The following is a 27,308-nucleotide window of genomic DNA, read 5'->3' on the forward strand; positions in this document are numbered from 1 at the left end:
ACATGTTTTTTTTTTCTGGATAAGAAACATGATTGGGATACTAACATATGCAGTACGCAGTGGGTGTTCTCTTTGTGAGAGTTTAGAGGTATTTATATAGATAGGGTTAAGTGAACCGAAGATTAGGGTTTTGCAAGGGGAGAGGACTAATGAGTGGTCTTTTTGTCATTTGGGCATGGGCTGGTTTGTCTTTGTACTAACCCAAATCAGCGGGAGGGCTCTGCTTCGTATGATACTAAAGGCCCAACAGATTATAACAAGAAAGACACAACTTTAGTTGGGTACTTTTTTCTTTTTCTTTTTTTTTTTCTTTTTTTTTCTTTTTTTTGCATTTGAATTCCTTTTTTTTTCCCCCAATAAATCAATGAAAATAACAATTATTTCACCCAAAGTCACCATGTTTCTAACCTCAACATTTACAAAGTACATAGTGTGTCTTCAAATTAAGATACCAGGCTAATATATTTACTGTGATGATGTATAAAATCTATGTTGAGAAAAGAAAATAAAAGAACCTCACCATCTTTTTTTTTTTTTTGATGAGAAGAACCTCACCATCTACGATAAGAGGAAAGGCACTTGTTAATCAAAATATTAGGCTCCCATCTAATGCAAAAAAAAGAGATGGACAACTTAATATGAGCTTAAGAAAAATGAATGCAGTCTAAATTGCATAGAAACAAAAAAGAGAGAGATATAGTCCTACAAGGCTACAAATAACAAGATATATTTCCACTATTGTTCATCATCCCGAATCAATGTTCCACATTGAGGGAGAACTTCCCGTTCTAAATATTGTACCATAAAACATTAAAAACTGAAAATTCATATTATCTCTACCTTTTCATTCAAAAAAAAAAAATCATATTATCATTGAAAATAACTATTGCATTGTCATTTGACGAATTTTTCACACTAGAAATTACGTGAACTAAGTCTAGTATAAAATAAAAATTAAAGCCAAATTTGTCTTTTCTATAAACAATACGTGTGCACATTGAAATTACATGATACACATTGGTAGAAAAACTCTTCATCACAAGGACCGTCACATTTGTGACATGCATGGTGGTCTTTAGTTTTATGAATCATAGTAAGAGGGTGTGGGTGACAGTCAAATGTGTAAGAAACTCCGAATTTAAAATTTGGATATTTCCCAAGAATACATTCCGGATGAGCAGGATAATTGCAATATGCACAGTAGTAAAACCATTGTTTTGGGTCTCTTTCTTCTTCACATATATCACAATAATATTCACCAGAGTCATCTTCAGCAGCATAACTAAGAATGAAGGGATGCTCATGTTGTTTATACCTTGCAGTAAGTGGTAGTGTAGCGCATTTAAAGTCTAGTACAAATTCACAAGTGATACAACGGAATCCTTGGGACCTTTCAAAGTTACAACTATCGCATTTTTGACTATATCTTGTGCTAGAGAGGCGAAGACAATGCTCGTGACCTTTATGGGTAAGAATATCCAAGATCAAACTACATTGAACATCGAGATCAAAATCGCACTTATTGCACTTGTAGGTGAAGCCATTGCAAAGCTGGCCACAAGCATCACACCAAAACAACATAGACCTACAAGGTGCCTTTGGGAAGAGAGTGAGTGAGTGTCGATGAAGAGGGTGTCGCTTTTTTCTAGGTAATTCAATACAAGATTTATGAAGAAAGAAACTGCACTTGACACAACTATAAAATGGAGGGAGAATGGCTCGTAAACACCCATCACATTTTTTGTTATTCTCAACCTCATCAATAAGTTTTAAGTCATGCTCATGACTGAAGTGTTTGATTTCTTTGGCAATTTCAATTCCGTCCCCACTTACAATGATTTTTTTGACTATGTAAGTTGCTGAGTCATTAGATTCATCGAGCTCTAAATCTTCATTTTCCAACTCACTATACTCTCCATCTTTAAGTTTCATCAAATTTATGTCCTCCCTATTTTCCTTGTCCATAGCACAATCAAGATGGACAACAAAATCGCAACTCAAGCAATAGTAAAACCCATAGTCTGTGTCTACTTTTTGGACACAAAGTTGACAAAATTGGGAAACAGATTGATGGACTTCAAGAGAAGAATAAGTGAGATGGAGGAGGTGGTCGTGACGTATAGCTTTTACACTACGTGGGTAAGAAGTGCAACTTTTATGAATACAAAAATTGCATGGGACACAAAGATAGGGCACATTACCTTCTTTGCCACAAAGGTCGCAAGTGAACTTCATCGACCTCCAAATGCGAGTTAATGGGTGCTCATGGACTTCAGATTCTATGGTGAGCGGTAAAGAAGCACATTTGTTGTGAAGGTTAAAGTTACAAAGAGAACAACCATAAGTGTATTGCCCACGGTATTGTTTGCAAACTTCGCATTTGCTATATTTTTTGTCCTTAAAAAAATTCATTTCATTAAAGAGAATAAGAGGGTGTTTTGGGTGCAAGGGATGTTGCAACTCACGGGGTAGTTCGGCACATGATTTATGATGGTAGTATCTTTCACATTTTATACAACTATAGCTAGGACCCAATATTGGTTCGTTGCACGCCCAACAACGAGGTCCTCCTCTCTCCTCTTCATTGAAGACCAACGGATGCTCATCATGGCAAAAATGTTGAATTTCCATCTCTATCACATGAACATATAAGATAAAAAACCCAATTTGTTTAGAAAAAGAGGAATTTATAGGACGCTAGATTGCACCCTAAATCCAAATCCAAATATAGATCAAAGAGGTAAAATAATTGGAGAAGGAGACATACCCTTTATAGATTACGGCAGCACAAGCCAAACTCTGCTCACAAAAGTCTTCAATAATCTCCGCTGCTACCCGATTTGGTAAATTCCATATCCAACCAAGAAGCTTTAACTAGCCTTTTTCACTTCCTTATTTTTGTTTCAAAGTAAGAACACACGAACAACAAAAAGAAAAACTCTCCTTCGAGAGAGTGAGAAGAAACTCTTTTTATTTTATTTTTTTTTTTTCACATCCCATTTTATTTACTTTCTCCAATATATATATATACACTCACCAGATAAATGCTAATGCACGTTGCGAGAAGGCATTATGTGTTAAAGAAATGCCCAGAAGACAAAGTCCAAGACGCAAGAACAGTATCTTATAGCTCTTTGATTTGGAATTTCATTAGACACATGACCACATACACTCTAAGCAGTTCCCATAGGGCAAGATGACTTTGACCCTGTAATTTTAACCTCTATTAAGAATTCCTAGACGGCACATGTGCATGTGCATTGCTCAAGACTTGTTTCTCATATATTATATATATTTATACCCACAGGAAAAAAAATAATATATATATATATATTATACGGACAATTTTATATTTTGACTGATTGGCCAAGTGTACATAATAAACAAAAATGAGAATTGTTAAATCCATCGGCCAATGAGCTCTTCAAAACCGCGGTCACGCCACGCATTAAAAATAATAATAATAATAATAATAAGGCAAAAATGCAAAACTGACTCTTTAACTTTTTAGCTTTTGTCATTTTAGTCCTCTAACTTTCAGCTTTATCATTTCAGTCCTTTAAGTTTTAATTTTTGTCAATGTAGTCTTCCGTTAGAACTCAGTTATCTTTTTTCGTTAAGCGATCAAAACTACACCGTTTTAACATTTTTTTTATAATAATTTCATAGTTAAAAGAAAACTAAAAAAAAAGCTGTAAAAAAAAAAAGAAAAAGAAAAAAACATGTCAGAAAACAAAGTCGGAAATGGTGAACGCAAATCCAGAGGGAATCAACGGAGTTGGATGAGTTTTAACCACTTCCAGTTCCTGTCTTCTGGGTTTATTTGTTTGGCTTCTTTTATTCTCGTACTAGGAACTACTGACTCTCAAGACTCTTGGCTTGATCACCTTTAATTTTCTTTCTACTTTGAATCTCTCTCTCAAACCCTTAAACCCAACGCACTCTCCCACAAAAATTACTCACAAAGATACCAACTTCGCTTACAAAGCCCAATACCACCCTTAATTCTGGTCTTACCTGCAACACGTAACGCAAGGTGAGTTTTTTTATTTTTTATTTTTATTATTATTTTTATTTTTAATGTGATCCCATTTTCTGTCTTTGAATTTCTGGAACTGGGTTTCATTTTGTTTTTTATAATGATTTGTTTAACATTTTAAAAAAAAAAAAAAGAGTATTGAAAATTTTCATTTCGTTTAGGATTTTGGTGGGCAATTTTCCTCTTGCGGCTGTTAGTGTTCACTGTTGAAACTAACAATGTCTATTATGTGCCAGCATTTGGTTGTGTTTTCAATTCTTTCTAAAAGAGACTGGTTGCTTGAAGCAAAATTTGCCTTAACTTTTGTTTTTGTGTGGTGTGGCCATGAACAAAGGTTGAAGCGAGCAAGTGTGTAATCCCACTCCACTTCGCTGCAAAACCTGCGCTTCTGTTCTCAACCCTTACGGCCTTACGCTTGCATTGTCTTCGCCGCCAGTATCTGGATCTGCCCCTTCTGTTACCAGCGCAACCATTTCCCTCCTCACTATTCCATGATCTCCGATACCAATCTCCCCGGCGAAGTCTATGCTCAACACACCACTGATCAATACACTCTCCCTGGTTTTCGTTTTTGTGCTCGATACTTGCATGATCGAGGAGGAGATAGGCTATGTCAAATCGACTTTGAGGCGTGCGGCGTGCCATTGGCTTGTTGCCAGAGAACGCCCTTGTTGGCTACGTTTCATTTGGGACTCAGATTCAAGTTCATGAATTGGACTTCTCCGACATGTTCAAGGTTTTGATTTCTCAGGTGAGAGGAACGACGTTGTTCCCCACTTCTTCTTTTTTTTTTTTTTTTTTTTAACAGCTTTTTTTAATTTTCTTTTAATTATGAAAATTATTATTAAAAAAAGAGTTGAAAGTTAGAGGGTCGCTTAACGGAAAAAGATAACTGAGTTCTAATAGAAGACTGCATTAACAAAAATTGAAACTTAAAAGACTGAAATAACAAAATTGAAAATTGAAGGACTGAAATGACAAAAGCTGAAAGTTAGAAGGTCAATTTTGCATTTTTACCTAATAATAATAATAAATATATTTTTATAAAAAAATTGACTAGGTATAAACTTTAAGAATTGGGGCATTTACCATATAATGAAGACTTCTGTCACATCCCATTTTATTTACTTTCTCCAATATAGATATACACTCACCAGATAAATGCTAATGCACGTTGCGAGAAGGCATTATGTGTTGAAGAAATGCCCCGAAGACAAAGTCCAAGACGCAAGAACAGTATCTTATAGCTCTTTGATTTGGAATTTCATTAGACACATGACCACATACACTCTAAGCAGTTCACATAGGGCAAGATGACTTTGACCCTGTAATTTTAACCTCTATTAAGAATTCCTAGACGGCACATGTGCATGTGCATTGCTCAAGACTTGTTCCTCATATATTATATATATTTATACCCACAGGGAAAAAAAATATATATGTATATATATATTATACGGACAATTTTATATTTTGACCGATTGGCCAAGTGTACATAATAAACAAAAATGAGAATTGTTAAATCTATCGGCCAATGAGCTCTTCAAAACGGCGGTCACGCCACGCATTAATAATAATAATAATAATAAATATATTTTTATAAAAAAATGGACTAGGTATAAACTTTAAGAATTGGGGCATTTACCATATAATGAAGACTTCTGTAGATTCCATCAAAAAAAAAAAGACTTATGTAGAAAGAGAATGGAAATGTCAAGGACCCGTTTGGTAGAGGAGTTTAAATAATGTTGTTTGTAATTTTTTGAAATACGTGTAAGTAAAAAAGTATGTGAAAATATGTGTAATGTTATTTAAAAACTAAAAATGGGTGTTTAAAATACCCTACCAAATTGCCCAAATTGTCTAACCATTTGCTTTGCTCGTATCAAAAATTGAAAGGACAAAAGCCTTGTTTCTTTATTTCTTTCTGTTTTTTGGGGTTGAGAAAGCCCAGTAGTTTCTGCTGAGTCTTTTTTTTTTTTTTTTTTTTTTTTTGTGAGTAAAAGTTTCTGCCGAGTCAGTTTAACAAGTTTGTTAATTTATTTTTATCTTTTTTATAACAAACTGACTCGACAATTTTAAAAAATGTAAGAGTCTTAGTGAAATAATGAAATAAGTGACATAGTCCACTATAAGAATAGTTACAATAATATAATTTCTCCAATAGTGGAGAGAGTGTATTTTATAAGACATCTATATTCTATATATATCTAAAAACTGAAGCGTAGCATTTATTGTTACTACGCTTCAATTAAGCCACATTAACATCTACGTCATTATCTTTTTTCTTTTCAATTTTTCTATAATTGTTATTAACATTTATTTTTTTAATATTTACACTTCTCTAACCTTTCTCCCTCCCTTACTTTTTCATCTCTCTACTATCATCTACTTTAATATCATTCTTCCTCTATCATTTCGTCTTCCTTTATTTTTGTTTGTTTTATTCACACTCTTTACTATAAATTTGTCACTATTTCTTTCATTCTATGCATAGTTTTCTCTCATAAAAATGTTCTCTCTCTCTCTCTCTCTCTCTCTCTCTCTCTCAATTTTTTGGTGAATTTTTTATTTTTCTTGTATTTCTACTTTAAGTTGATAATTTTTATATTCTTTAAAACTCTACTCTAGGCTAATGCAATTTAATTTTGTTTTTAAAATTGTTTTTTTCTTTATTCTCTTTGATTGTTAAATTTTATCCTATTGCGTTATAAAAAATTAAATATAACATATAAAAATTAAATATTATTCTATTACATAGCATGATTTGAATAATTTAATATTTATTATAATTTGATATTTATTCTATTACACATCATGATTTTTTATAATGCTCAATTTAAACGTTAAACTATGATATTTTACTAATTTTTGTTTATTTTTTAATCTTTTATGGTGGACAAAGTACTTTTAATAATTGTATTAGAAGTAATCTATAATGCCATTTATTTTATAAAAAAAAAAAAAAAAAAAAAAGCAAAGGTTAGCTAAACAAAAATAATCAAATGGGTGACAAATTTCAGCTTTTGCAATTTTACTTTAATTGTTATTATTATTTTATAACAATGTATATATAAAAATTTAATTCTTAGATTTTGCTAATAATTGTTTATTGGATAATATTTTCTGGGTGAATGAAATAACTATTTTTGCAAAGAAAATAAAAATAAAAGATTATCAACAACAAATTGTTTTTCCTAATTGGTCCAATTAATCATTGTTAAGTTTATTAATTTTCTTAGTTACATTTTTTGGTGTTTTGGATTGTAGGCAAAAAAAATAAAGTTTGAGAAAATTTGTTTAAAACTAAAAGAATAATTTCTTAATTTATATTCTTTTTAAGGATTTACAAAATGTTAGAAATAACGTTTATTAAAAAACAAATATTTTCGTTAACTTACCTATCAAATTTCTATAAAAAAATCGTATTGTTTTCATTTTAGTACGACAAGATTTATATTTATAATTTATGATTCTTCTTATATTACATTTATAATTGTTATTATAATAAATAAAAATATAATTATAAAATACATTATTCTTTATTAAATTAGTTTATATTGTAAAAAGAAAAAATAAAAATAAAACCACCATAAAAATGATTATTACGCGCAATGGGCGGGTTCGCAGCTAGTTATACTAATCCCATAGATCATCATGTTTTATACTGAAAAAATATCATAACCTTGCTACCATACTTCATAAGCACCAGAAATTTGACAAAAGCATTAAACAATCGTGATGGCACCATGTCTACTGAGAATATATTGTGATAGTATTATGTACCCAACCCTGGTCCCAATACGGTTAGTGAATAATAGTCCATTGGTCGATAGGCTGGGAAATTCAAGTATAGAATATATATCAGAATTTCATTAATATCATAGACAAGGAAATTGCCCCAGAACATCGTTAAAAAGATAGTTCTGGTACAAAGTGCATTTGCTATGATACAAAGACATTACCCTAATGATATTTATGTGGTCACACAAACAAAAGGTATAAAACAACTGCACCAAAAGGGGAACTGTCATCAATTCCAAAAAATTCTAAAACATATATTTTCTAAAAAATTTAAACATATCCTTAATGGTAAAAATAGTGCCCCCAAGCGATTGGGAAAAAATTAAAAAGAAAAAGAAGTAACAATATAAGAAGGTCCTGAAAAACCAGAATGATGGTCAAGCTAAGGTGAGTGATACTGGCGAGTTGAATATCACAAGTTTGTATTGAAACAACTGGATTGTAGTAACAATCAAGATCCAGTCATGAGGCTGTCCTTGATTTCTTCACTCCATGTTATTTTTACTTCAAAGAATGACATACACACACACCAAAAAATATAGAAAAGGAAAATGGAGTTGAAACGGAAATGAAAGTAAGAGGATTTTGGGAAGAGACTGAGACTTGTGTAGAAGTCTTTAACCAAATCCAGAGCTTAGGTTTAAACCAAAGCCAAATCAAAATGTTACCTATTTTATACCAAAGCTTCATACGGTCCATGTCTTTTTTATCCAAATCATTCCACTGGAGCTACCACTAATAGCTAAGCTACAAAATTATTTGAACAGTATTCCCACAAAATTAAGGAATGTGCAAATATAAGCATGCAGGTCAAATAACAAGACAACCTAACTTGCAAATTGAAGGTTTTTATTCTTCATTTGCTAAATCTTTCAACAACCAAGAAGCCGCAATAAAATCAAAACTTTCATCCCTAACGGGCTTCAAGAGTTTTCTCAAGCAATACATCAAACAAACTGAATTCAGATATATACAAAAGAGTGAGAGAGGGAGAGAGTCAACATCTGACTATGTCTCTAACCTTGCTAAAGGTGGGATGTTTGTGTGAAAAGATGCTTAGAAAAAATAGTTAGAGAGTGCAAATGTTAGAGATTTCAACAACTTAGTGTGTGTCTAGCAAAAATTATTTTTGCTAGCTTCTTTTACTATTCAGTTTATTTTTGCTACTATTTATGAGCCCCACTGCATTTTTTTTACTATTCATAAATCTAACTGTACTATTTCAGATAACTTTTACTTTTATTTACAGTATTTTTAACAAAAAAAATTCAGTTTCAGCAAAATAAGTAGATCCCAAATAGACCCTTAGTGTGAAAAATGAGCAAAATTTGGCCCACTATAAATCTGGGAAGAAGAAAACAACCACTCAGTTGATCATTGTATCATCATTGAGGTGTCTTATAGGACAAGATAAACACTCCATCCCTATTCTGCTTCCAACATGTACCAGGTCTTGTCAAGTGCATTGATGCCTCTTTGTGCTTGGTGGATTCATGAGAATTGCCACCAGCATAGAACAAAGCAGCAACTCTTAAGCTCAACATTAAGCTTTAAAGCATCAAACTACTCTCCACTTCAATTTCTTCACATACTTTTTTTTCTGAGCATTCCAAAGATGATAACAAAGCAACGAATAACAATTATGACTGTATTATTACATCCTCAGCAACTACTTAAATACACACCTGAACAACAATTTGAATCACCACCAAAAGCGCATCTGTATTACCGTTTTGGCATTACAACCACGAAGAAAAGCTTTTAGAATTTTATTCTTTAGTATATATCTAAAAAAAGAGTGCATCGTAGGATTAAAGAAGTTTTAAACTTTCAATTTCAGATGATTTAATACTGCTACCCTATAATCTAACACACAACTGGGGCAAAAAAATCTCTGAAACGTTTGAATGGGATTTCTTCTTTAAATTTCCCTGTTCAAGGAATGAATTCATACAGTTCTGACATTGGCAGCCATACTAACAACCCATTGAAGTGAAAGGAATTTCCTAGTGCTAACTATTAATTAGGTTTTCAAATCAAGCAATTGCCATCCATGTATAAAGCCGAATTGAATGTAGGGCTCTCTCTACTCAGATACCAAAACATTTTTTCCACATGACTCAGACCCAAACCTTACAATCCCCAAGCAATGACATAGAACATAATAATCCCACAATTCTTTAGTTGATTGGTAACTTATACACACACACACACACCCTGGATCTTGAACCCCTGACCCTACCTTCCATCATAGGATTAAAGAAGTTCCAAACTTTCAATTGCATGTATTTTATATATATCATTGTTGATATAAGTCTTCAAGACTCCCAATTTTCATTCATCTGTTGTGCTTCATAGTAACAGTCACTACGACCACATTATCACCACCTCATGCCACTATTGCTCCACAAACATACCATGAACATGCATCTAAGCTACTTTCCAAGTGATTGAATAATCTCTTTTTCCAGCTTTACATAAGCTTCATTTTCTGTTAAATCCTGACACCGTGTTGAATAATTTACTTTGCAAACTAGTCTTTCAACCAAATTGGGGGAGGGGGAAAGAACTCAATGGGATCAATGGGATCCCCCTGAAATCAAATAAAATGCAAACCAATAAAAAACGTATCACAAGGACAGGGAGAAAGAAGTTAATGGGATCCCCCTCAAATCAAATTAAATGCAAACAAATATATATATATATATATTATGGGTCTTGGACATCAATTTAGCATGATATAACACAAAAAATCATTACCTAGATGTTGCATATATTCCCAAACGTTTCCAACACAAGTAAATTTCAAGTTTCCTCATATGCTTCAAGTTTTCATTTCACACACAAGCAAGACTACAAAATAGACTTACGCTATGATATCAATCTTAAAAACAACCCAATAATCAGGTAAGAGGAAAAAAAATCATCTAATTAAATATTAGAAACTCAGCTCTCACTCTCAAGCAATGTGACATAGTACCTATTATGGGGAAAAGGCAATCATCAAATCACATTTCCCTTCTGTTGTGATTTGAAAATTGATTCTCCAATAGTAAACAAAACCCAATACTTTAATACTGCTACCCTATAATCCAAAACATAACTGGGGTAAAAAATTTCAGAAAGGTTTGGATTTTTTCTTTAATTTTCCTGCTCAAGATATGAATTCATACAGTTCCGACATCTGACATTGGCAGCCATAGTGGCAACTATTGAAGTCAAATGAGTTTCCTAGTGCTAAATATAAGTTAGGTTTTCAGATCAAACAGTTACCATCTATATATAAAGCTGAACTGTATGTAGGCCTCTCTCTACTCAGGTCCCAATATATTTTTTCAACATATAACTCAGACCTAATTCTTACAATCTGCAAGCAATGATATAGAACACAACAATCCCACAATTCTTTAATTTATTGGTAACTTACAATATAGATGCAACACTTGCAAACGTTTGTTATTGAACAAAAATTTCTAAAAGTATGATCAGCAGGGGGCATAAATACCAGATATTATAGAACAAAACTTCAAAGTATAATTAACAGAGGCTTGAAATTTTAGAGGTGCTATGTAACAATGACATTGTTCAAAGCAAGAAAGTCTGACTTACATTCTCTAAACTAAGCCCTTGACTTATCATACGCAAAAATCTGAAACATCCTTTTAACCAAAAAAATAAAAATTTTGGTAAATTCGGTTAAACATTAATACTAAACAAAATTAGTGTCCAAAAATAACATTATTATCCTCTAAATAAATCAAAAATCAACCAAATAAACTATAAATCCGGTCCAAGAGATTAACCACTAAACAATCACAAATCAACACAACTCAAATTCCTAAAATTTTTAGTTTTACCGTTCCCTCTACAGCTCTGCTTCTTTCTCTCTTCTTTCCGCCTCTCTCATCTCAAGCAAGCTTGCCTTTCTCCACCTCTCTGATTCCTTCTCTGCTCTCCGCCTCTCTCAACTGCTCAGTGCTCTGCCGCCTCTTCGCCTTTGCTCTGGGTTTTGAGTTCTCTGCTATCAGGTATTATTTCATTATTTGGACGCTTGGCTTTTTTTACTTTTTTGAGGAATGGGCGCTTGGCTTCAGTTTCAGCCTTTCTCTTCATTTTATTTGCTATATAAGACTTAAGATAAAAAGATTGCGCCGCCTGCCTCCTGCCTGGATGTTTCCCGTCGTTTGGGCCAAGTGTTTTTTTTTTTTTTTTTTTTGGGTTATAGATATTAGATAAGATTTGTTTTGTGTTTTTTTGGAGGTGGAAGTCTTGTGTTATGGCTGTGCTTAAATTTTTGTTATGCTTGTTGTTAATTTTTTTTTTAAATTTTAATCTTGTGTTTTATATATATATTTTAGTTAGTGGTAATATATTGAATAAGTCTTTATTTATGCAGGATGAGATTGTTAAAAACTTGTTATTGTTCGGTGAAACTACAACAATACTTTTTATATAAATTAGGTTCTATTTTTTATTTGCTCTACACTTGAAAGTTATTTTTTATTTTAGTCTTTATAAATATATTGTTTTGATTAAAAATGTCTACTAAAAAATATACATTTGGATATAAAAAAACTTAAAAAAGAAAAAAGAAAAAAAGAAGAAAAATTAATGGATTCTCAAAAATGATCAATGGATAAATTTATTATTAGTAATAAACAAAATATAACACAAAATTTAGATGAAAATATTACAAATGAGCAAAAAATGTACCAAAAAGAGTTAAAAGATAATGAAATGATACAATTGCAAGATAACAATTATGTTCAATTTTGCAATACAACAAATCTTGATAATAAACTTCAAAATAATTTAGACGAAAATGAAAATAATGATGAAAATGTCACAAATGAACAAGTTCACAATAATGATGTTCAACTAGAAGAAAATGAAAATAATAATGACATGTTGAATTATATTCCTTCAAATATTTATGATCCAGGTAATTGGAAAAATATTGACATAAAATTAAGAGATTTAAGAGTGGAAAGAGGTCCAATTAGAGACAATGATATAATTTTTCCTAGAGGTGATGACACTAGACATTTTTCTACTATTCATTACACTTGAATATTATCAAATGGGGAGAAGCATGATAGAAAATGGCTAGTGTATTCAAAAGATACAGACCAAGTATTTTGTTTTTGTTGCAAGTTGTTTGAGTCTAAACGTAATAACCAACTATGTAATGAAGGAACTCAAGATTGAAAAAATATTAGTTCTAAAATTAGAAACCATGAAACAATTAGAGAGCATATTAGAAGAACTTGAATACAAAAATTTAATTAGTCAATTTGCATTTCAAAAGGCAAAAAAAAAAAAAAGATTTTAAATGAAATATATTATAATATAAAAATATTAAATAAACATTAATTTAATTAATATATAAGTATAAAAAAACCTCATTTTTAGTTCTCACCTAAGGCCCCAAAATGTCTAAAGCCGGCCCTCATCATATCCCTAACTCAAAGTTCCACATTGAGTGCCAACTTCCCATTCTAGATATTGTACCATAAAACATTTAAAACTAAAAAAATCTTACTATCTACATATGAGGACAAGGCAAGGTACAACCAGACACATACAACCATGAGTTGGACAGTGTATTTATGTCCTACTAGTAAGTTTCCCGTGCGATGCACGGATAATTTTGTAATATTTTATGTAAGACATTTTTGGAGAATGTTATACATATATTTAAATGAAAAAATAATCTAAATTTGAGTAAAGAAACATATACATTTTGAGATATTAAAAATTAGATTAGTAACTTCACTGCACATTTGTAGCCTTCTCAGTGTAAGTTTAATTTTTCTTTTTAAATCATGAAACCAAAAATAAATACAAAAGAGTAGTAAGTCCATGAAAATCAACTAAGCTGTATTGTGTTCACATATTGCATACCATGAAATGAAAATACGTCCAACTCTCTCGCTGCTTTCCACTCATCAATAATGCGACATTAATAGATAGTGTGAGCAAGTGTATATGCGTGTATCATATAAATGATTTAAAACTATGGTAAAAAAAATTACCCGTGGAGATTTTGACGGCTTGATGGTGAGGAGAGGCCAATATGAAAGAGGTGGCGGCCCCTCAGATTTCTCTTACAAATGCTTTGTCAAACTCAAGTATTTTATTTTGGTAATAGTGAAACAATGTGTTTCATTTAACTATCCACAATATTTTCGTGTTTCTCTATCTCTACCTAGTGCCTTACATTGTTAGTTTTTTTTTTTTAGAGAACATGGTTAGTTATTAGTATTAGTCCTTAATTATTATTTTTCTTTTGTTTTTAATTCTAAAATGATGGTATGCTAAAAGAATTGAAGAAGAGAGAAAATGTGTGGTATAAGCTAAGGCAATCAATGGGAGATTAATAAGATAACAATAAAATATAAGTTAATGTAAACTTTTGGATAATAGTAAAAAAATACTTAATAAAAAGAGGTAAAAAATGTTAAATGTAAAATTAGAACACCATATGGCAAGACCTCATGCACTCTTGCATGAGGTCTTTGTTTTTTTTTTTTTTTTCCATTAACATAATTTTTTTCTTTAACACTGCAAATTATGAATGACTACAATAAAACAAAAAAAAGCACTAACTCACTTGAAGTTAAATAGGGGAATCACTTATTTTAGAATGTGTTGGACTTAGGAAAGCACTAATTGCATATGCTGCTTGTGATTATCTTTCAATGTTTTATGGCTGTTTGAATTGAGGGGAGTAGAACGGATTTGACCAAAAATTAGCTAATTTTTGGCCAACCCTACTCTACTCTCCTCTACTCTCTCTCCTTCCCCTCTCAATCCAAACGGGCCCTTAGAGCATTACGCTCCACAACTGACAATTTATCTGTACAAAAACGAAAGAACTTAACCCTGGACTTTTGTCTCTAGGAGTGTGATCTTAATAAAAAGAGTTCATTTTTAACCATTTAAATAAGGTTAGCATAGTTTAGGTAATGCACTTTTGCTATAGTTCTTATAAACATCATATCCTACTGATGGTTTTGAGAATGTTATACATATATTATAGCATAATTGTTATAGAATTTTGGTAGTAATGAGTTCATGGTAAAAGTTAACCAAAAAAAAAAAAAAAAACATGTAGAGGTTTCGCTGGCTTGATGGTGGTGGGAGGCCAGCCAGCATGACGATGGTGGTGGCCCCTTAGATTCCTTTCTTTCTTTCTCTTACAAATGTTTTGTTAATCTCAATTTTTTTTTTTTTTGGTAATTGTTAAACAATGCGTTCCATTTAACAATCAAAAATATTTTTGTGTCTCTCTATCTCTCTCTAGTACCTTGTTGGGTTAGTTATATTAGTCCTTAATTTTATTTTTATTTTTGGTACTTTTGTTTTTAATACTAAAATGGCAGGTATGCTAAAGCCTAAAAGACATGAAGAAAAGAGGAATGTGTGGTGTAAGCTTAGTCAATTAATGAGGTAATAGTAAAAATAAGTTAATGTGATATTTTGGGTAACAGTAAAAAAAAAACTTAATAAAAGAAGGTAAAAAATGTTAAATGCAAAATTAGAGTGCCACATGGCATGACCTCATGCATTCCCGTATGAGGTCTTTACTTTATGGTCCATTTGGATTGAATGAGAGGGAGGGTGAATAAAGTAGATTTGACCCAAAATTAGCTTATTTTTAGTCAACTCTACTCTAATCTCCTCCACTTCCCATTTTTCCCCTTTCAATCCAAATGGGCTCTTAGAGCATTACGCTCCACTACTGGCAATTTATCACAAAAACAAAAGAACTTAACCTTGGACTTTTGTCTCTAGGACTATGATCTCAATAAAAAGAGTTAATTTTTAACCATTTAAATAAGATTAGCATAGTTCAAGTAATGCACTTTTGCTACAATTCTTATAAACATCACATTCTACTTATGGTTTTAAGAATGTTATACATATATTATAGCATAATTGTTATAGAATTTTGGTAGTAATGAGTTCATGGTAAGAATTAACAAAAAAAAAATTACCCATAGAGGTTTCGCCGGCTTGATGGTGGTGGGAGGCCGGCTAGCATGGTGGTGGTGGGAGGCTAGCCAGCATGACAATGGTGGTGGCCCCTCAAATTCCTTTCTTTCTCTCTCTTACAAATGCTTTGTCAATCTCAAATTTTTTATTTTGGTAATTGTGGAACAATGCATTTCATTTAACAATCAAAAATATTTTTATGTTTCTCTATCTCTCCTTAGAACCTTATTGGATTAGTTATATTAGCCCTTAGTTATTGGGTTAGTACCTTACTTATTTATTTATTTTTGTGCTTTTGTTTTTAATACTAAAATGGTGGGTATGGTAAAAGAAATGAAGAAAAAAGAAAGTTGTGGTGTAAACTTAGTCAATTAATGAGGTAACAGTAAAAATAAGTTAATGTGATATTTTGGGTAAAAGTAAAAAATACTTATGGCTTGTTTGGAAGTTTAGAGAGGGAGGAGAGTAGAGGAGAGTAGAGGGGAGGGGAGTAGTGGGGAGGAGAGTAGAGGAGAATGATTCACTTCCACCTTATTTGGATGTTTTTAAAATTAGTAAGGGGGAAGGGAGTAATTAGCCCTTCCCCTTGTGTAATTTTGTTAATATAATAAGAGTAAATTAGGTAATTTACTTGGTCAATAGTTTATGTACTCTACTTCCCTTCCAAATCTTTCCAATTTGGGGGAATTAAAATTGGGGGGCTAGAGGGACTCTAAACCCCTCCAAACTCCTCCAAACTCCTCCCCCTCATTCTTTAAAAAACTTCCAAACAAGGTAATTGCATTACTCTCCCTCCCTCTACTCTACTCCCCCTCCTTTTTTAAACATCCAAACATGCCATTAATAAAAAGAGGTAAAAGAAACTAAAAGCAAAATTAGAGCGCCACATGGCATGACCTTATGCATTCCCGCATAAGGTCTTTGCTTTTATATATATATATATATATATTGATGTAGATCATGATGCCAAGAAAGTGCATTAAAAATAACTATTGCAATGTCATTTGATGAATTTCTCGCACCAAAAATTATGAGGACCAAGTCTAGTATAAAAATCACATTTGTCATTTCCATAAACAAGGTCTATGCAAGTAGAAATTACATGGGGCACATTGGTAGATAAATTCTTCACAAGGATGGCCACATTTGTGACAAGCAGGATGGTCTTTATTTTTCTCAATGAAAGTAAGGGGGTGTGGGTGACAATAAAATGAGTAAGCACTTCCAAACTTAAAATTTGGGTAGTTTCCAAGAATACATTTTGGATGAGCAGGATAACTACAATCTGCACAGTAGTAGAACCAATGATTTGGGTCTCGTTCCTCTTCACATATATCACAATAATATTCACCAGAGTCATCTTCAACAACATAACTGAGAGTGAAGGGATGCTCATGTTGTTTGTACCTAGCAGTAAGTGGTAGTGTAGCACATCTAAAGTCTAATGCAAATTCACAGGTAATACAGCGATATACTAGGAAACTTTCAAAGTCACAACTACTACAGTTCTGTTCATATCTTGTGTTTGAGAGGTAAAGATGATGCTCATGACCTTTGTGGATAAGGATGTCCAACATCAAACTACATTGAACATCAAGATCAAAGTCGCATTCCTCACAATGGTAGGTGAAGCCATTGCAATCTTGGCAACAAGCATCACACCTAAATAACTTACTCCTATAAGGTGCCTTTGGGAGAAGGTTGAGTGGGTGTCGATGAAGTGAGTGTCGTTTTTTTCTAGGTAATTCAATACAAGATTTATGAAGAAAGAAGTTGCACTTGGTACAACTGTAAAATGGAGGGAGAATGACTCGTAAGCAACCATCACATTTTTTGTTATTCTCAACCTTATCTGTAAGCTTTAAGTCATGCTCATGACTAAAGTGTTCGATTTCTGTGGCAATTTCAATTCCATCCTTACCTACATTGATTTTTTTGACCATGTAAGTTTTTGAGTTTATAGATCCATCCAACTCTAGATCATCATTTTTTGACTCATCTGTAAGTTTCAACAAATTTATGTCCTCCCTATTTTCCTTGTCCATAGCACAGTCAAGGTGGGCAACAAAATCACAACTTGAGCAATAATAAAACCCATAATCTGTGTCCACTTTCTGAACACAGAGGCGACAAAATCGGGAAGCAGATTGATTGACTTCAAGAGAAGAGATGGTAAGGTGGAGGATGTGGTCATGACGTATAACTTCGACATTGCGTACGTAATACGCACAACTTGGATGAATACAGAAATTGGACGGTGCACAAAGAAAGGGCACATTGCCTTCTTTGCCACAAAGGTCACAAGTGAACTTTATTGACTTCCACATGCGTGTTAATGGGTGGTCATGGACTTCAGTTTCTATGGTGATCGGTAAAGAAGCACATTTGCTGTGAAGGTTAAAGTTGCAATGGGAACAGCCATAAGTGTATTCCTCAAGAAATTCTTTGCAGACTTCGCATTTGCTATACTCTTCCTCGCAAACACATTTCCATTCCGCAAAGAGAATGAGAGAATGTTTTGGATGCAAAGGATGTTGCAATTCACGAGGTAGTTCTGCACACGATTTATGATGGTGAAACTTGTTGCATTTTATGCAACTGTAACTAGGACCCAATACTGGTTCCCTGCATGCCCAACAAAGAATTCCTCTTCTCTCGTCTTCATTGAATACCAAAGAATGCTCATTGTTGCAAACATGTTGATTTTCGATCTTTACAACGTGAACAGAGAAAAAAAAATCCAACTTGTTTAGGTAAAAGAAAAAAAAAGGAATTTATAGATTACCCAAATGTAGAGAAAAATGGTTGGAGATGGACTCATACCTTGATATAGATTATCTGAGAGTCAGATGGGCAGCAAAGTCTTCAATAATCTCTGCTGCTAGCCGATTTGGTGTGGGAGAGTAAAGGGCCTGAAAGGTTCAAACACTTCTTGTAGGGAGAGATGAAACTTGCCTTTTGGTTTGGTTGGTGTGTGGATTGGGAGGGCTAGTAGTGGTACTCGTAGCTTCTTTTTTTCCTTCTTTTTAGGTTCAACAATAGGACTATACTTATACAGCTATACACACTTCTTTAATTCTTTTGACTAGAAAAGTAGTTAGTTCAATTTTGGATTTTTCTTTGCCTATTTAGAGATAGATCATAGATCATAGGAAAGAAAACCGAAGTACAGAAACAAAGAATTAATGAAGTCTAATATATCATATATGTTTCCAAATTCACATGTAAAACATACCTCAACTAGGCCATATATTGATTCTCCAAAAAAAAAAAAAAACACTAAGCTATATATTACACACACAAACAAAATCCTTATATGTACCTTCAGTCAGTAAACAATGAAGCAAAAGACAAAAGTACTTTAGTTAACAAAAATAGTTCCAAACAAAATCTTCAAATTTAAGAACCGGGTCCGGTTCTTAAATTTGAAGATTTTGTCTTTTGTTAACAAAAAGACAAAAGTACTTTAGTTAACAAAAATAGTTCCAAACATGCAAACAATTATTGCTAATAAATAAAAATGGAAAATTCTTAGTTGGTGACAGCGGAATCTTTCGTCCAAAATGGAAAAACACAAGGAGAAAGCAGTTGGCGACTGCTTTAAGTCTGGCAGTGTGAATGTGAGAAAAAAAGAATTAAGTCATTTGCTCTCTCTCCAGGCTGCTTTTCTGTCCAATTAGAAGATGAATTCATAATTTTTAGCTGCTTGTTTCCAGTTTATCCTCTTCTTCCGTGAAATAGACTTTTTGTTTTTTTTTTAAATGGGAGTGAAATAGACATATTTAGTTTCACACTGACCTCCTTTAAAAAAATAATAATAATAATAATAAATAAATAATAAAAATTGGAGGAGCAGGTAGGACTTAGGAGATCAAATGTCATGCAAGAAAAGTTAATTTTCTTAGTAGCTAAGGGTATATGAATTTTATAACAAGTTATTGGGTGATGTAACATTATTTAGAATTACACCAGGTGTAATTTGAACCCAACTCTTTCATATATATATATATATATATATATATAGATGGGTTCAAGTTACACCTTTTTATAGCTATTGATTGTTAAAATATTTAACGGCTAAAAAGAAAACATTATTATGCATATTATTATTAAATACTTACCTAATTAATAACATTCTTATTATCTCTCTCCTTATTAATTACACTCACAAATCTACTAACTTTTAGTGGGAGAGAGAAAACAAACAGCAAATATGGCAAGACCGTGTGTATTGCTCCAATCTTCCACCACCTTGTCTCTAAACTTGAGACTCATTTTCTCATTTTGTTAATTAAGAACAAAATTTTATATTCTCTTAACTGTTTTGTTTCTTGGTTTTGTTCTCGTTGACAATTGACTCAGGAATTTGATAGAGGTAAATTCTTTAGCTTGATTACAAGCAGTGACGACTCTAGGAATTTTGTTCAGGGTGTTCCTATTTCACTTTGAAAAAATTTCGGGTCATTTCGGTCTATTTCGGGTGCTTCGGGATGTTTCGGTAAATACTGGCCGAAATTCAAGATTTGACCGGCATGAAGTTTGTGCTAAAAAAAAAAAATTATAAACTATAATTTGTTGTTTAGTTATTTCATTAATAAAATTATAAGTTCATTTAAAATATTAATAAAATTATTAATTATTGTTGTTTAGTTGTTTCATTAATTTGTTTGTCTTTTATAAACTATAATTTGTTGCAATGTTATGAATATTGTTTCGAAACCCGTTTCGGTTTGTCCAATGAAACGGAATATTTTGATACTAGCTTATTTCGGCGTACCGTTTTAGAGTGTTTCGGAGTTCTTTAAAAAAAAGTATATTCTTATACAACATAAAATTATCAATTCAAAAAAGTATTACTAAATATCAAATATTACAAATCATTTAATATTAAGCCTTAACATCAATATCACATCCAAGATTTATAACAAGTCATTACTTACATAACAGTAATTAATAAAATAATCCCATAAAAAATTAAATAAAATAATACCTGTGGGGCCCATGGGCCTGATAGCCTCGGCCCATCATGTAGCAGGCCCGAGGCCCAGGCCAAGGAGCACAGGCTATTCAGGGCCAAGGTGAGGGAAAGCCTTTTTTTCCAATCCACACTGAGGACCACCTTATCCTCGGCCTGACGAACGTGATTTTGGGGTGAGACTAACCCCAAAGTAAGCTGTCACTCTCACATTTAATGCATTCAACTAACCCCCCCTGGCCGCATTAATGGGGAGGTAACCCCTTGGCAGGATAACGTTGATCAGAGTGAACCACTTGAGTATCGATAAGGCCTCTGATGGGACGGACGGCCAGAAAAAAAGGCAAATAGATGATCAACAGATGGAAGGAGGGGATAGGAAGATGAAAACTATAAAAGAAAAGCTAGTAAAGTAAAAGAGGGGGGGAAAAAAAAAGAGAGAACAATAAGGCCTCCTCGGCCACGGGCCGAGGAGCATCCCCCATTTGTAAATACACTCTTAGCATTTTTTATAAGAAAAGTTCATGCATGGTGATCGACGGCCAGCACCTAAACCTTTCAATCCACTCTCTATAAATTTATTGTTTGGGCTGGTTAGGCTGAAAACCCATTCGTATTCAGGGTCAATCCAAATTGGGTCCCTACAATACCTTTACTTATTTCTATTAATATAGTGATTTAGAAAGAAAATCTTAAAAAGGGGTTTAGATTGTTTTTTTTTTTTTTAAATTCATATTTGAGTTATTATGTAAATAAATGAATTTTTTTAAACCAAAATTTTGTAAATAAATGAATATTTTGTTAATTTGGTATAATTATAATCATGATTTATGAAGCTTCTAGGAAGCTCCACTCCCACCTACGCTCGCATGCCTTGAGTCATTTTCCCTTAATAGTCAATATCACTTTTCAAAGCTGCATTTGTCATTTACAAGTCTCATAAAATGTAACTATCTCACTCCGGAAGTTCTAGAGAGTAGAGACAACTCAAACAAGCCTTGAAGAAGAGATTTTAAATGGTAAGCAAATTAACTTCCACTTCTTCCACCATACTGTCAAAGCTTGGATTTCTGCTTTCTTCTTCTTCTTTTTCTCTGTTTTTTTTTTCCCTAACAAATCATTTGGTATTGATCTGAGTTCAAAATTTGTTTGGCATAAATATTTTTGAGAGTATTCCTAAATTTTCTTGAGGGTGTTCCTATTTTAATTTTTAAGGGTAAACAAATAAAAAAAATTTAAATTATTATATATAATTTTTTTTTTTTTTTTTGCAGGTCAGGGTGTTCCTGGGAACACCCTGACTTCAATGTGGCGTCGCCACTGATTACAAGAATAAATATTAGAGAGCAAAAACTAAGAGCAAACGCCATCCAATTTTTCATTTCAATTATTAAATTGCTAAAAATTTTATTAAGAGGAAAAAAAGGGAATGAAGGAATGATAAGAATCAAATCAGCAGCACTCCAAGCAAGCAAAGTAATTGACTTTCAGTTTCATCTCTTTGTTATTCCATCTCCAGGCCAAAGCCCATATACTCCGCCTCTTCAATCTTGCTCCTCGTTGAAGTCCATCTTAATGGCATTTGGAGAGTGAAATTTATATATATAAAAAATCAAAATTTTTAATATGAATATGAGCGAGTCTTCTCTACCCAAATTACTTTTCCTCTGGTACTACTTCTATTCTACCCTTTTATGCTTTATATTTCACTAATCCATTTCTATGTCCTTAACTGTGTCAAAAACCAAAAACAATATAAAGAGAAAAGATTACATAAATACGTATGAGAGAGAGAGAGAGAGAGAGAGAGAGAGAGAGAGAGAGAGAGAGAGTGAGAGAAATAAGTATACCTTTTTTGGGTTAAGAGATAAGTATGGAATATCATAAATAAAGAATAATACATGAGATCCTAATCTCAGTATTAATGAGTGTCTTTCTTTAACCGTTAGATTTATTTAAATCCAATGGTTTAGAAAAGATGTAACTCTAAAGAGTTACACCAAGTGTAACTTGAACTCATCTCATATATATATATATATATTGGCCGAATGACTTTACAAATGTATTTACAATACTCTTTTATCCTACATCTTCTTCTACTAGATTACCACTACTACTCTCTCTTTCCTTATACTTGTCTGCTGTACCTTTCCTTGTTTTCCTTTTTCTTTCTAAATTCTTTTTTTTTTTTTTTTAGGATTCTTTCTAAGTCTTTGTTCCTCCTCTCTATTCTCTTGCGCCACTTTCAGATTGGATCTATTATCTCCCCCAGCCTACCTTTGTTCAAATTTTTATTTTTATTTCTATATGTAGTTTCATCTGGAGCTTCTTTTTTCTTTTTTCCGCTAGGTAATATTTGACGCCCATAACTCTTGAAACCCAAATAAGAAAAAAATGGAAGAGAAAATTAGAAGATAGCCATTGAAACCAAAAATTAATAGAAAATTAATTGTAGTTATGTTGTTGATGACTTGATGAAACTGCTACCCCCCATAAGGATCTCCATCAAAAGGAAATTCATCATCATTGAACTGATTTTAAATTGATGATATGACAGTAATTTTTTGATGCTTATAATTGCTGCTCTTGGAGTTAATATTTTTGCTTAAACATTTTATGAAAATGGACGATAAAAGTGATAGAGGAAAAATGAATTAAAGTGAAATAAAGAGAGAAAAAGAGATACAAGAAGTAATTAATAAGGAGAGAGTTATTAAGGATGTTGTTAATTAGGTAAGTATTTAATGAGATATGAAAAAATTGTGCTTTCTTTTTTACCGTTAGATCTTTTGGAAATCTATGGCCTAAAAAAAGTGTAACTCTTATAGAGTTATATCAGATGTAACTTGAATCTATCTTATATGAAAAATGTTTTAAATAATGAGTAAGGAGAGAGAGAAAAAAAATTGCTATTAATTAAGTAAATAATGTGTAAATTAATTAGCATTTAATGCTATTTTTTTAACCATTAGATTGATTAGAAATCTCCGGTTTAAAAATAGTGTGATGTGTTCTGTTGTATCAGTGGGCTGAAGGTTTCGGATGTTGATGATTTTGTACCTAAGTCCTGAGAAAATATACACAGAATCAAAGGAGACTGGTTGAAGCTGGCCAAGAATCCTCCGATGGTAAAGTTAGTCTCTTTATCACTTCCAAAAATGTTGAAAGTTTCTGCCTCCCTTACCCTCTTGTTGGCAATCGTTTATATAGTGTGTGGGCAATGGTTACTTATTTGTTAACCGTTCCTATTGCTGAGTAGTATGAAAGATTCGGAGGTAACTTTCATAACTGCCTTGGAGGTTACATTATCTAGACATGCATCCCACAACGGTTGGATTTGGCTTGCAATAGTTCGGCTTCTCTCACACTTGGTGAAAATATGCTCGTCTACAGCTCCAGGAGCTAAGGACACAGTAACCTCGTCCGTCCCCTAGAGACGAACGGATGAAGCTGATGCGGACGAGCACGAGGTAATTCCCTCTTTTCCTTTGGATGGCACTTATGGATGAGAAATGACTTGGTATTTTGTTATTACACCATCAGTTGCCCCCTCATCCATATGGGTCGTCCAAAGGGAAAGAGGTAACCTTACGTTACTTGGGTAACTGGTGTTAATGTGTGGATGTGCCACGTGTCACCATTTAATTGGTGGCCTGTTTCGTCGATTCATTTTTTCGAGACGAAGGCCACGTGTCATCATTCGATTGGCTGTGTCGTTTCATATGCTTAGGTCAGTCATCTATAAATAGTGGAATGCCTCCCCTGCCCTCCTCACTTCTGAGATTTTCCTTCTTTGACATTCCTCGTCTAGAGCCTCGTCTAGGAGTTTCCTCGCGTCCATAGTCTCTGTTCGTCCTAGAGCCAGGTATTCCCTCTTTTCTCGTCTTTTAGGTTTCCAAAATTTTCTTTTCGAAAAATGTCAGAAATAACTATCTCCTCATCTAGCAATAGCACTGAGAAAGCTATAGACAAGTATTATGATAACAGTAGTGATAGCTCTAGTGACACTAGTAACAGTAGTGGGGGAAACACCACGGACGAGGAATATGTCTCAGGGATCCTTGGGTTTCCCTTAGAAGTAGTGCAAGAACAACTTAGAAAAACTTCAGGGTCCCAGGCAGGCATCTCGTCCTTCATCCCTCCGTCTAGTCCTTTGGACGAGACGGAGATAACTGTGTATAGTTGCGCTATAGATATTTCTTCCAAGACGGACGAGGATAGACTAAACAATCTTAAGGAATGGTATCAAATTCCGGACGAGTTTAATCCTAGATTACCCGTCCGTGGAGAGTGGTATTGTAATCCCCATTTTGGGATAGGTATATATGAAGCTTACCTTCTAGGGGGTCTTAGGTTTCTTTTGAATGCCTTTACTAGAGAGTTGTTATTTAGACTAGGTTTAGGAGTGTGTCAATTTAACCTAAATGCATGGAGATTGATTATCTCTATGCAAATTTTGTGGAGGGAAGTGTTTGGAGGGGACCGTCCTATTACAGTGAACGAGTTCCTCTACTGTTACAAACCTTCAGAAATTCATCAATCCCCTGGCTTTTATCAATTCATGGCCAAGGGTAAAGATTGTAGACTAGTCAAATCCTTGGCCTCGTCTGACAGAAAGTGGAAGACGGAGTTTTTCTTTGTCTTTAGCTTCTGGGCTGGAAATCCTGTAGACGTTGGCCTGGATACATTTGGTCGTTTTACTGGGGACCTAAGGAACCTTCGTCCTGAGGGTAAGTCCCTTAGTTTTTCCCCACTCTTCTTGTTTTTGTTTGTAATTATCATTATTTAATCTCCCCTTTTTTCATTACAGCCATTGGACGACCTTCTTTGAGCAAGCTGCATCGAGACCGCCTCCACAGGGCTCGTCTACACACAGACGGGGATTTTCATTCCTTGGTCAATCTTAGACGACTTGCCAAGTGGGGGTTAGGCCTTAAACTATCTGACATAGCACTTGTACACGAAATTACTGTAAGAAAAAGTAAGTTTCAAATTCCAAACATTCCCTGCATCTTTTATTTTTATTTTCCTTTGTGTCAAAGTAAACTCTTTTCCTCTTTTTTCTTTATAGGAATGGCAACCATGAGAGGTAACAAGGGAAAGAAGGTAAGTGCTGAGGGGGTTTGTCTTAAGCCTGAACTTCAAGCTCGTCCATTGGCTAGAGATAAGAGGAAGACTCTATCCAAAAACTTGGATTTGGAAAATCTTCCTAGTAAACGTGGCAAGAAGACCAAGCATGGCTCGTCCCAAGTAGTCAAACCTACTCTGTCGTCCCACCAGCTCGCCAAAGTCTTTGATGTTGACTTGTCTACTCCTGTTGAGTCCACCCCGTCTAAGACTCCACCATCTAAAACTGTGACAACCTCGTCTCAACCTTCCCACAAGGTCCCTTCAAATATTATTGAAAATGAAAACCTAGCCTGGGAACGTTTCAAGAATGCTATTTCTGACGAGGATATAAACGTTTGCTATGACATGTCCCTTAAAGATTTTGAACACTCTGGTGTCCATGACCTTTTCAAGATAACATTTATCTTCGTCCTGACTAAATTTTCAGTCTCCTCCTTTTTTTTTTAACTTTTATTTGTTGTTTTCTATAGGGCATGTCCAAGTTTATAGCAACGTCTAGATAGGCCACTGGGTTGGACAAGAGAAGGATCTTGTTAGAGACGAGGATACAGGAGTTGAAGGACGAGGCTAAACAATGGGCTGAAGTGGCTGCCAAAACCATGGACGAGGTGAGGGAGTTAAAAACTTTGGTTGAGGATTTGAAGGCTAGTGTTGCGGAAAAAGATGCTCGTCTTGAAGACTTGCAGAAAAAGAGCGATAAGCATAGCATTCTTCTCTCCAAGGCAAAGGAAGACGCAGTGGCTGAATTCAAAGCATCTAAACAATACACTTATGTTTTGGATACCAACTATGCAACAGGGTTTGAAGATTTTAGGATGGATGCTATTGAAAAGTTTCCTAATGTAGACTTTAGCTCCATTGTACTCAATTTGAATGCTGCCACCACTAGCTCTCTCCTTCACCTCGGCTATGAGGACGCTAATATAGAGGACGATGCCACGACCTAACCTCAAGATGACCTCAACGTTGATGCCTTAGTTTAAAAAATATTTCGATGTTTTATGTCTTCATCCAATTTTTTTTTTTTTTTTTTATGTAATCCAAGTACATTTGGCTCGTCCACGTTTAAGGACGAGTTTTTATAAAACAGTTTTAATTTTGTAAGGGTGTTTGGACATTTCTCGTTCGCCCTTTTGAAACAATTTAATGATTGCTATTTCTCTTATATATGCATACCTTGTTTAGCTCGTCTACATTTCACATATATGCTTGAACCACTTTTATCGAAATTTTACGAAGTGTAGTTTATTCAGGTGAAATGAAAATTATCAGCGTTACCCGTCCTTAGGTTTAGCTGATTCTGACATTTAATAATGGTAAGACTTTTGTTTTTCTCGTCCATGTGTTAGTACATTCTTGGCG

The 27,308-nt window shown here is 33.6% G+C and overlaps 2 protein-coding genes and 2 long non-coding RNA genes across 4 annotated transcripts in view; all 4 read right to left on the minus strand.

Moving 5' to 3' along the window:
• Positions 1-18,720, minus strand: part of LOC112031948 (uncharacterized) — a 33,839-nt gene extending 15,119 nt beyond the window's left edge. Inside the window, exon 1 of the long non-coding RNA XR_010624166.1 lies at positions 18,665-18,720. This is a non-coding gene — a long non-coding RNA (uncharacterized LOC112031948). The remainder of the gene's footprint in view (positions 1-18,664) is intronic.
• LOC111984730 (uncharacterized) lies at positions 955-3,187 on the minus strand. Its single transcript, XM_024016349.2, has 2 exons — positions 2,768-3,187; positions 955-2,633 (listed from the first exon to the last, which is right to left on the minus strand). The coding sequence occupies exon 2, from the start codon at positions 2,629-2,631 to the stop codon at positions 976-978; it is 1,656 nt and encodes a 551-aa protein (XP_023872117.2). The 5' UTR covers positions 2,632-2,633; positions 2,768-3,187; the 3' UTR covers positions 955-975.
• Positions 9,739-12,106, minus strand: LOC136062423 (uncharacterized). Its single transcript, XR_010624163.1, has 2 exons — positions 11,701-12,106; positions 9,739-10,436 (listed from the first exon to the last, which is right to left on the minus strand). It is a non-coding gene; the product is annotated as an uncharacterized LOC136062423 (long non-coding RNA).
• LOC111984740 (uncharacterized) lies at positions 16,906-18,168 on the minus strand. Its single transcript, XM_024016360.1, has one exon. The coding sequence runs from the start codon at positions 18,166-18,168 to the stop codon at positions 16,906-16,908; it is 1,263 nt and encodes a 420-aa protein (XP_023872128.1).
• Positions 18,721-27,308: the final 8,588 nt, after the last annotated feature.

Source organism: Quercus suber, unplaced genomic scaffold (genome assembly GCF_002906115.3).
Source record: "Quercus suber isolate HL8 unplaced genomic scaffold, Cork oak 2.0 scaffold_412, whole genome shotgun sequence".
NCBI lineage: Eukaryota > Viridiplantae > Streptophyta > Magnoliopsida > Fagales > Fagaceae > Quercus > Quercus suber.

Coding starts and splice junctions, on each gene's coding strand:
- LOC111984730 (XM_024016349.2), bottom strand. CDS start 2,631: ATGGAAATTCAACATTTTTGCCATGATGAGCATCCGTTGGTCTTCAAT.
- LOC111984740 (XM_024016360.1), bottom strand. CDS start 18,168: ATGTGGAAGTCAATAAAGTTCACTTGTGACCTTTGTGGCAAAGAAGGC.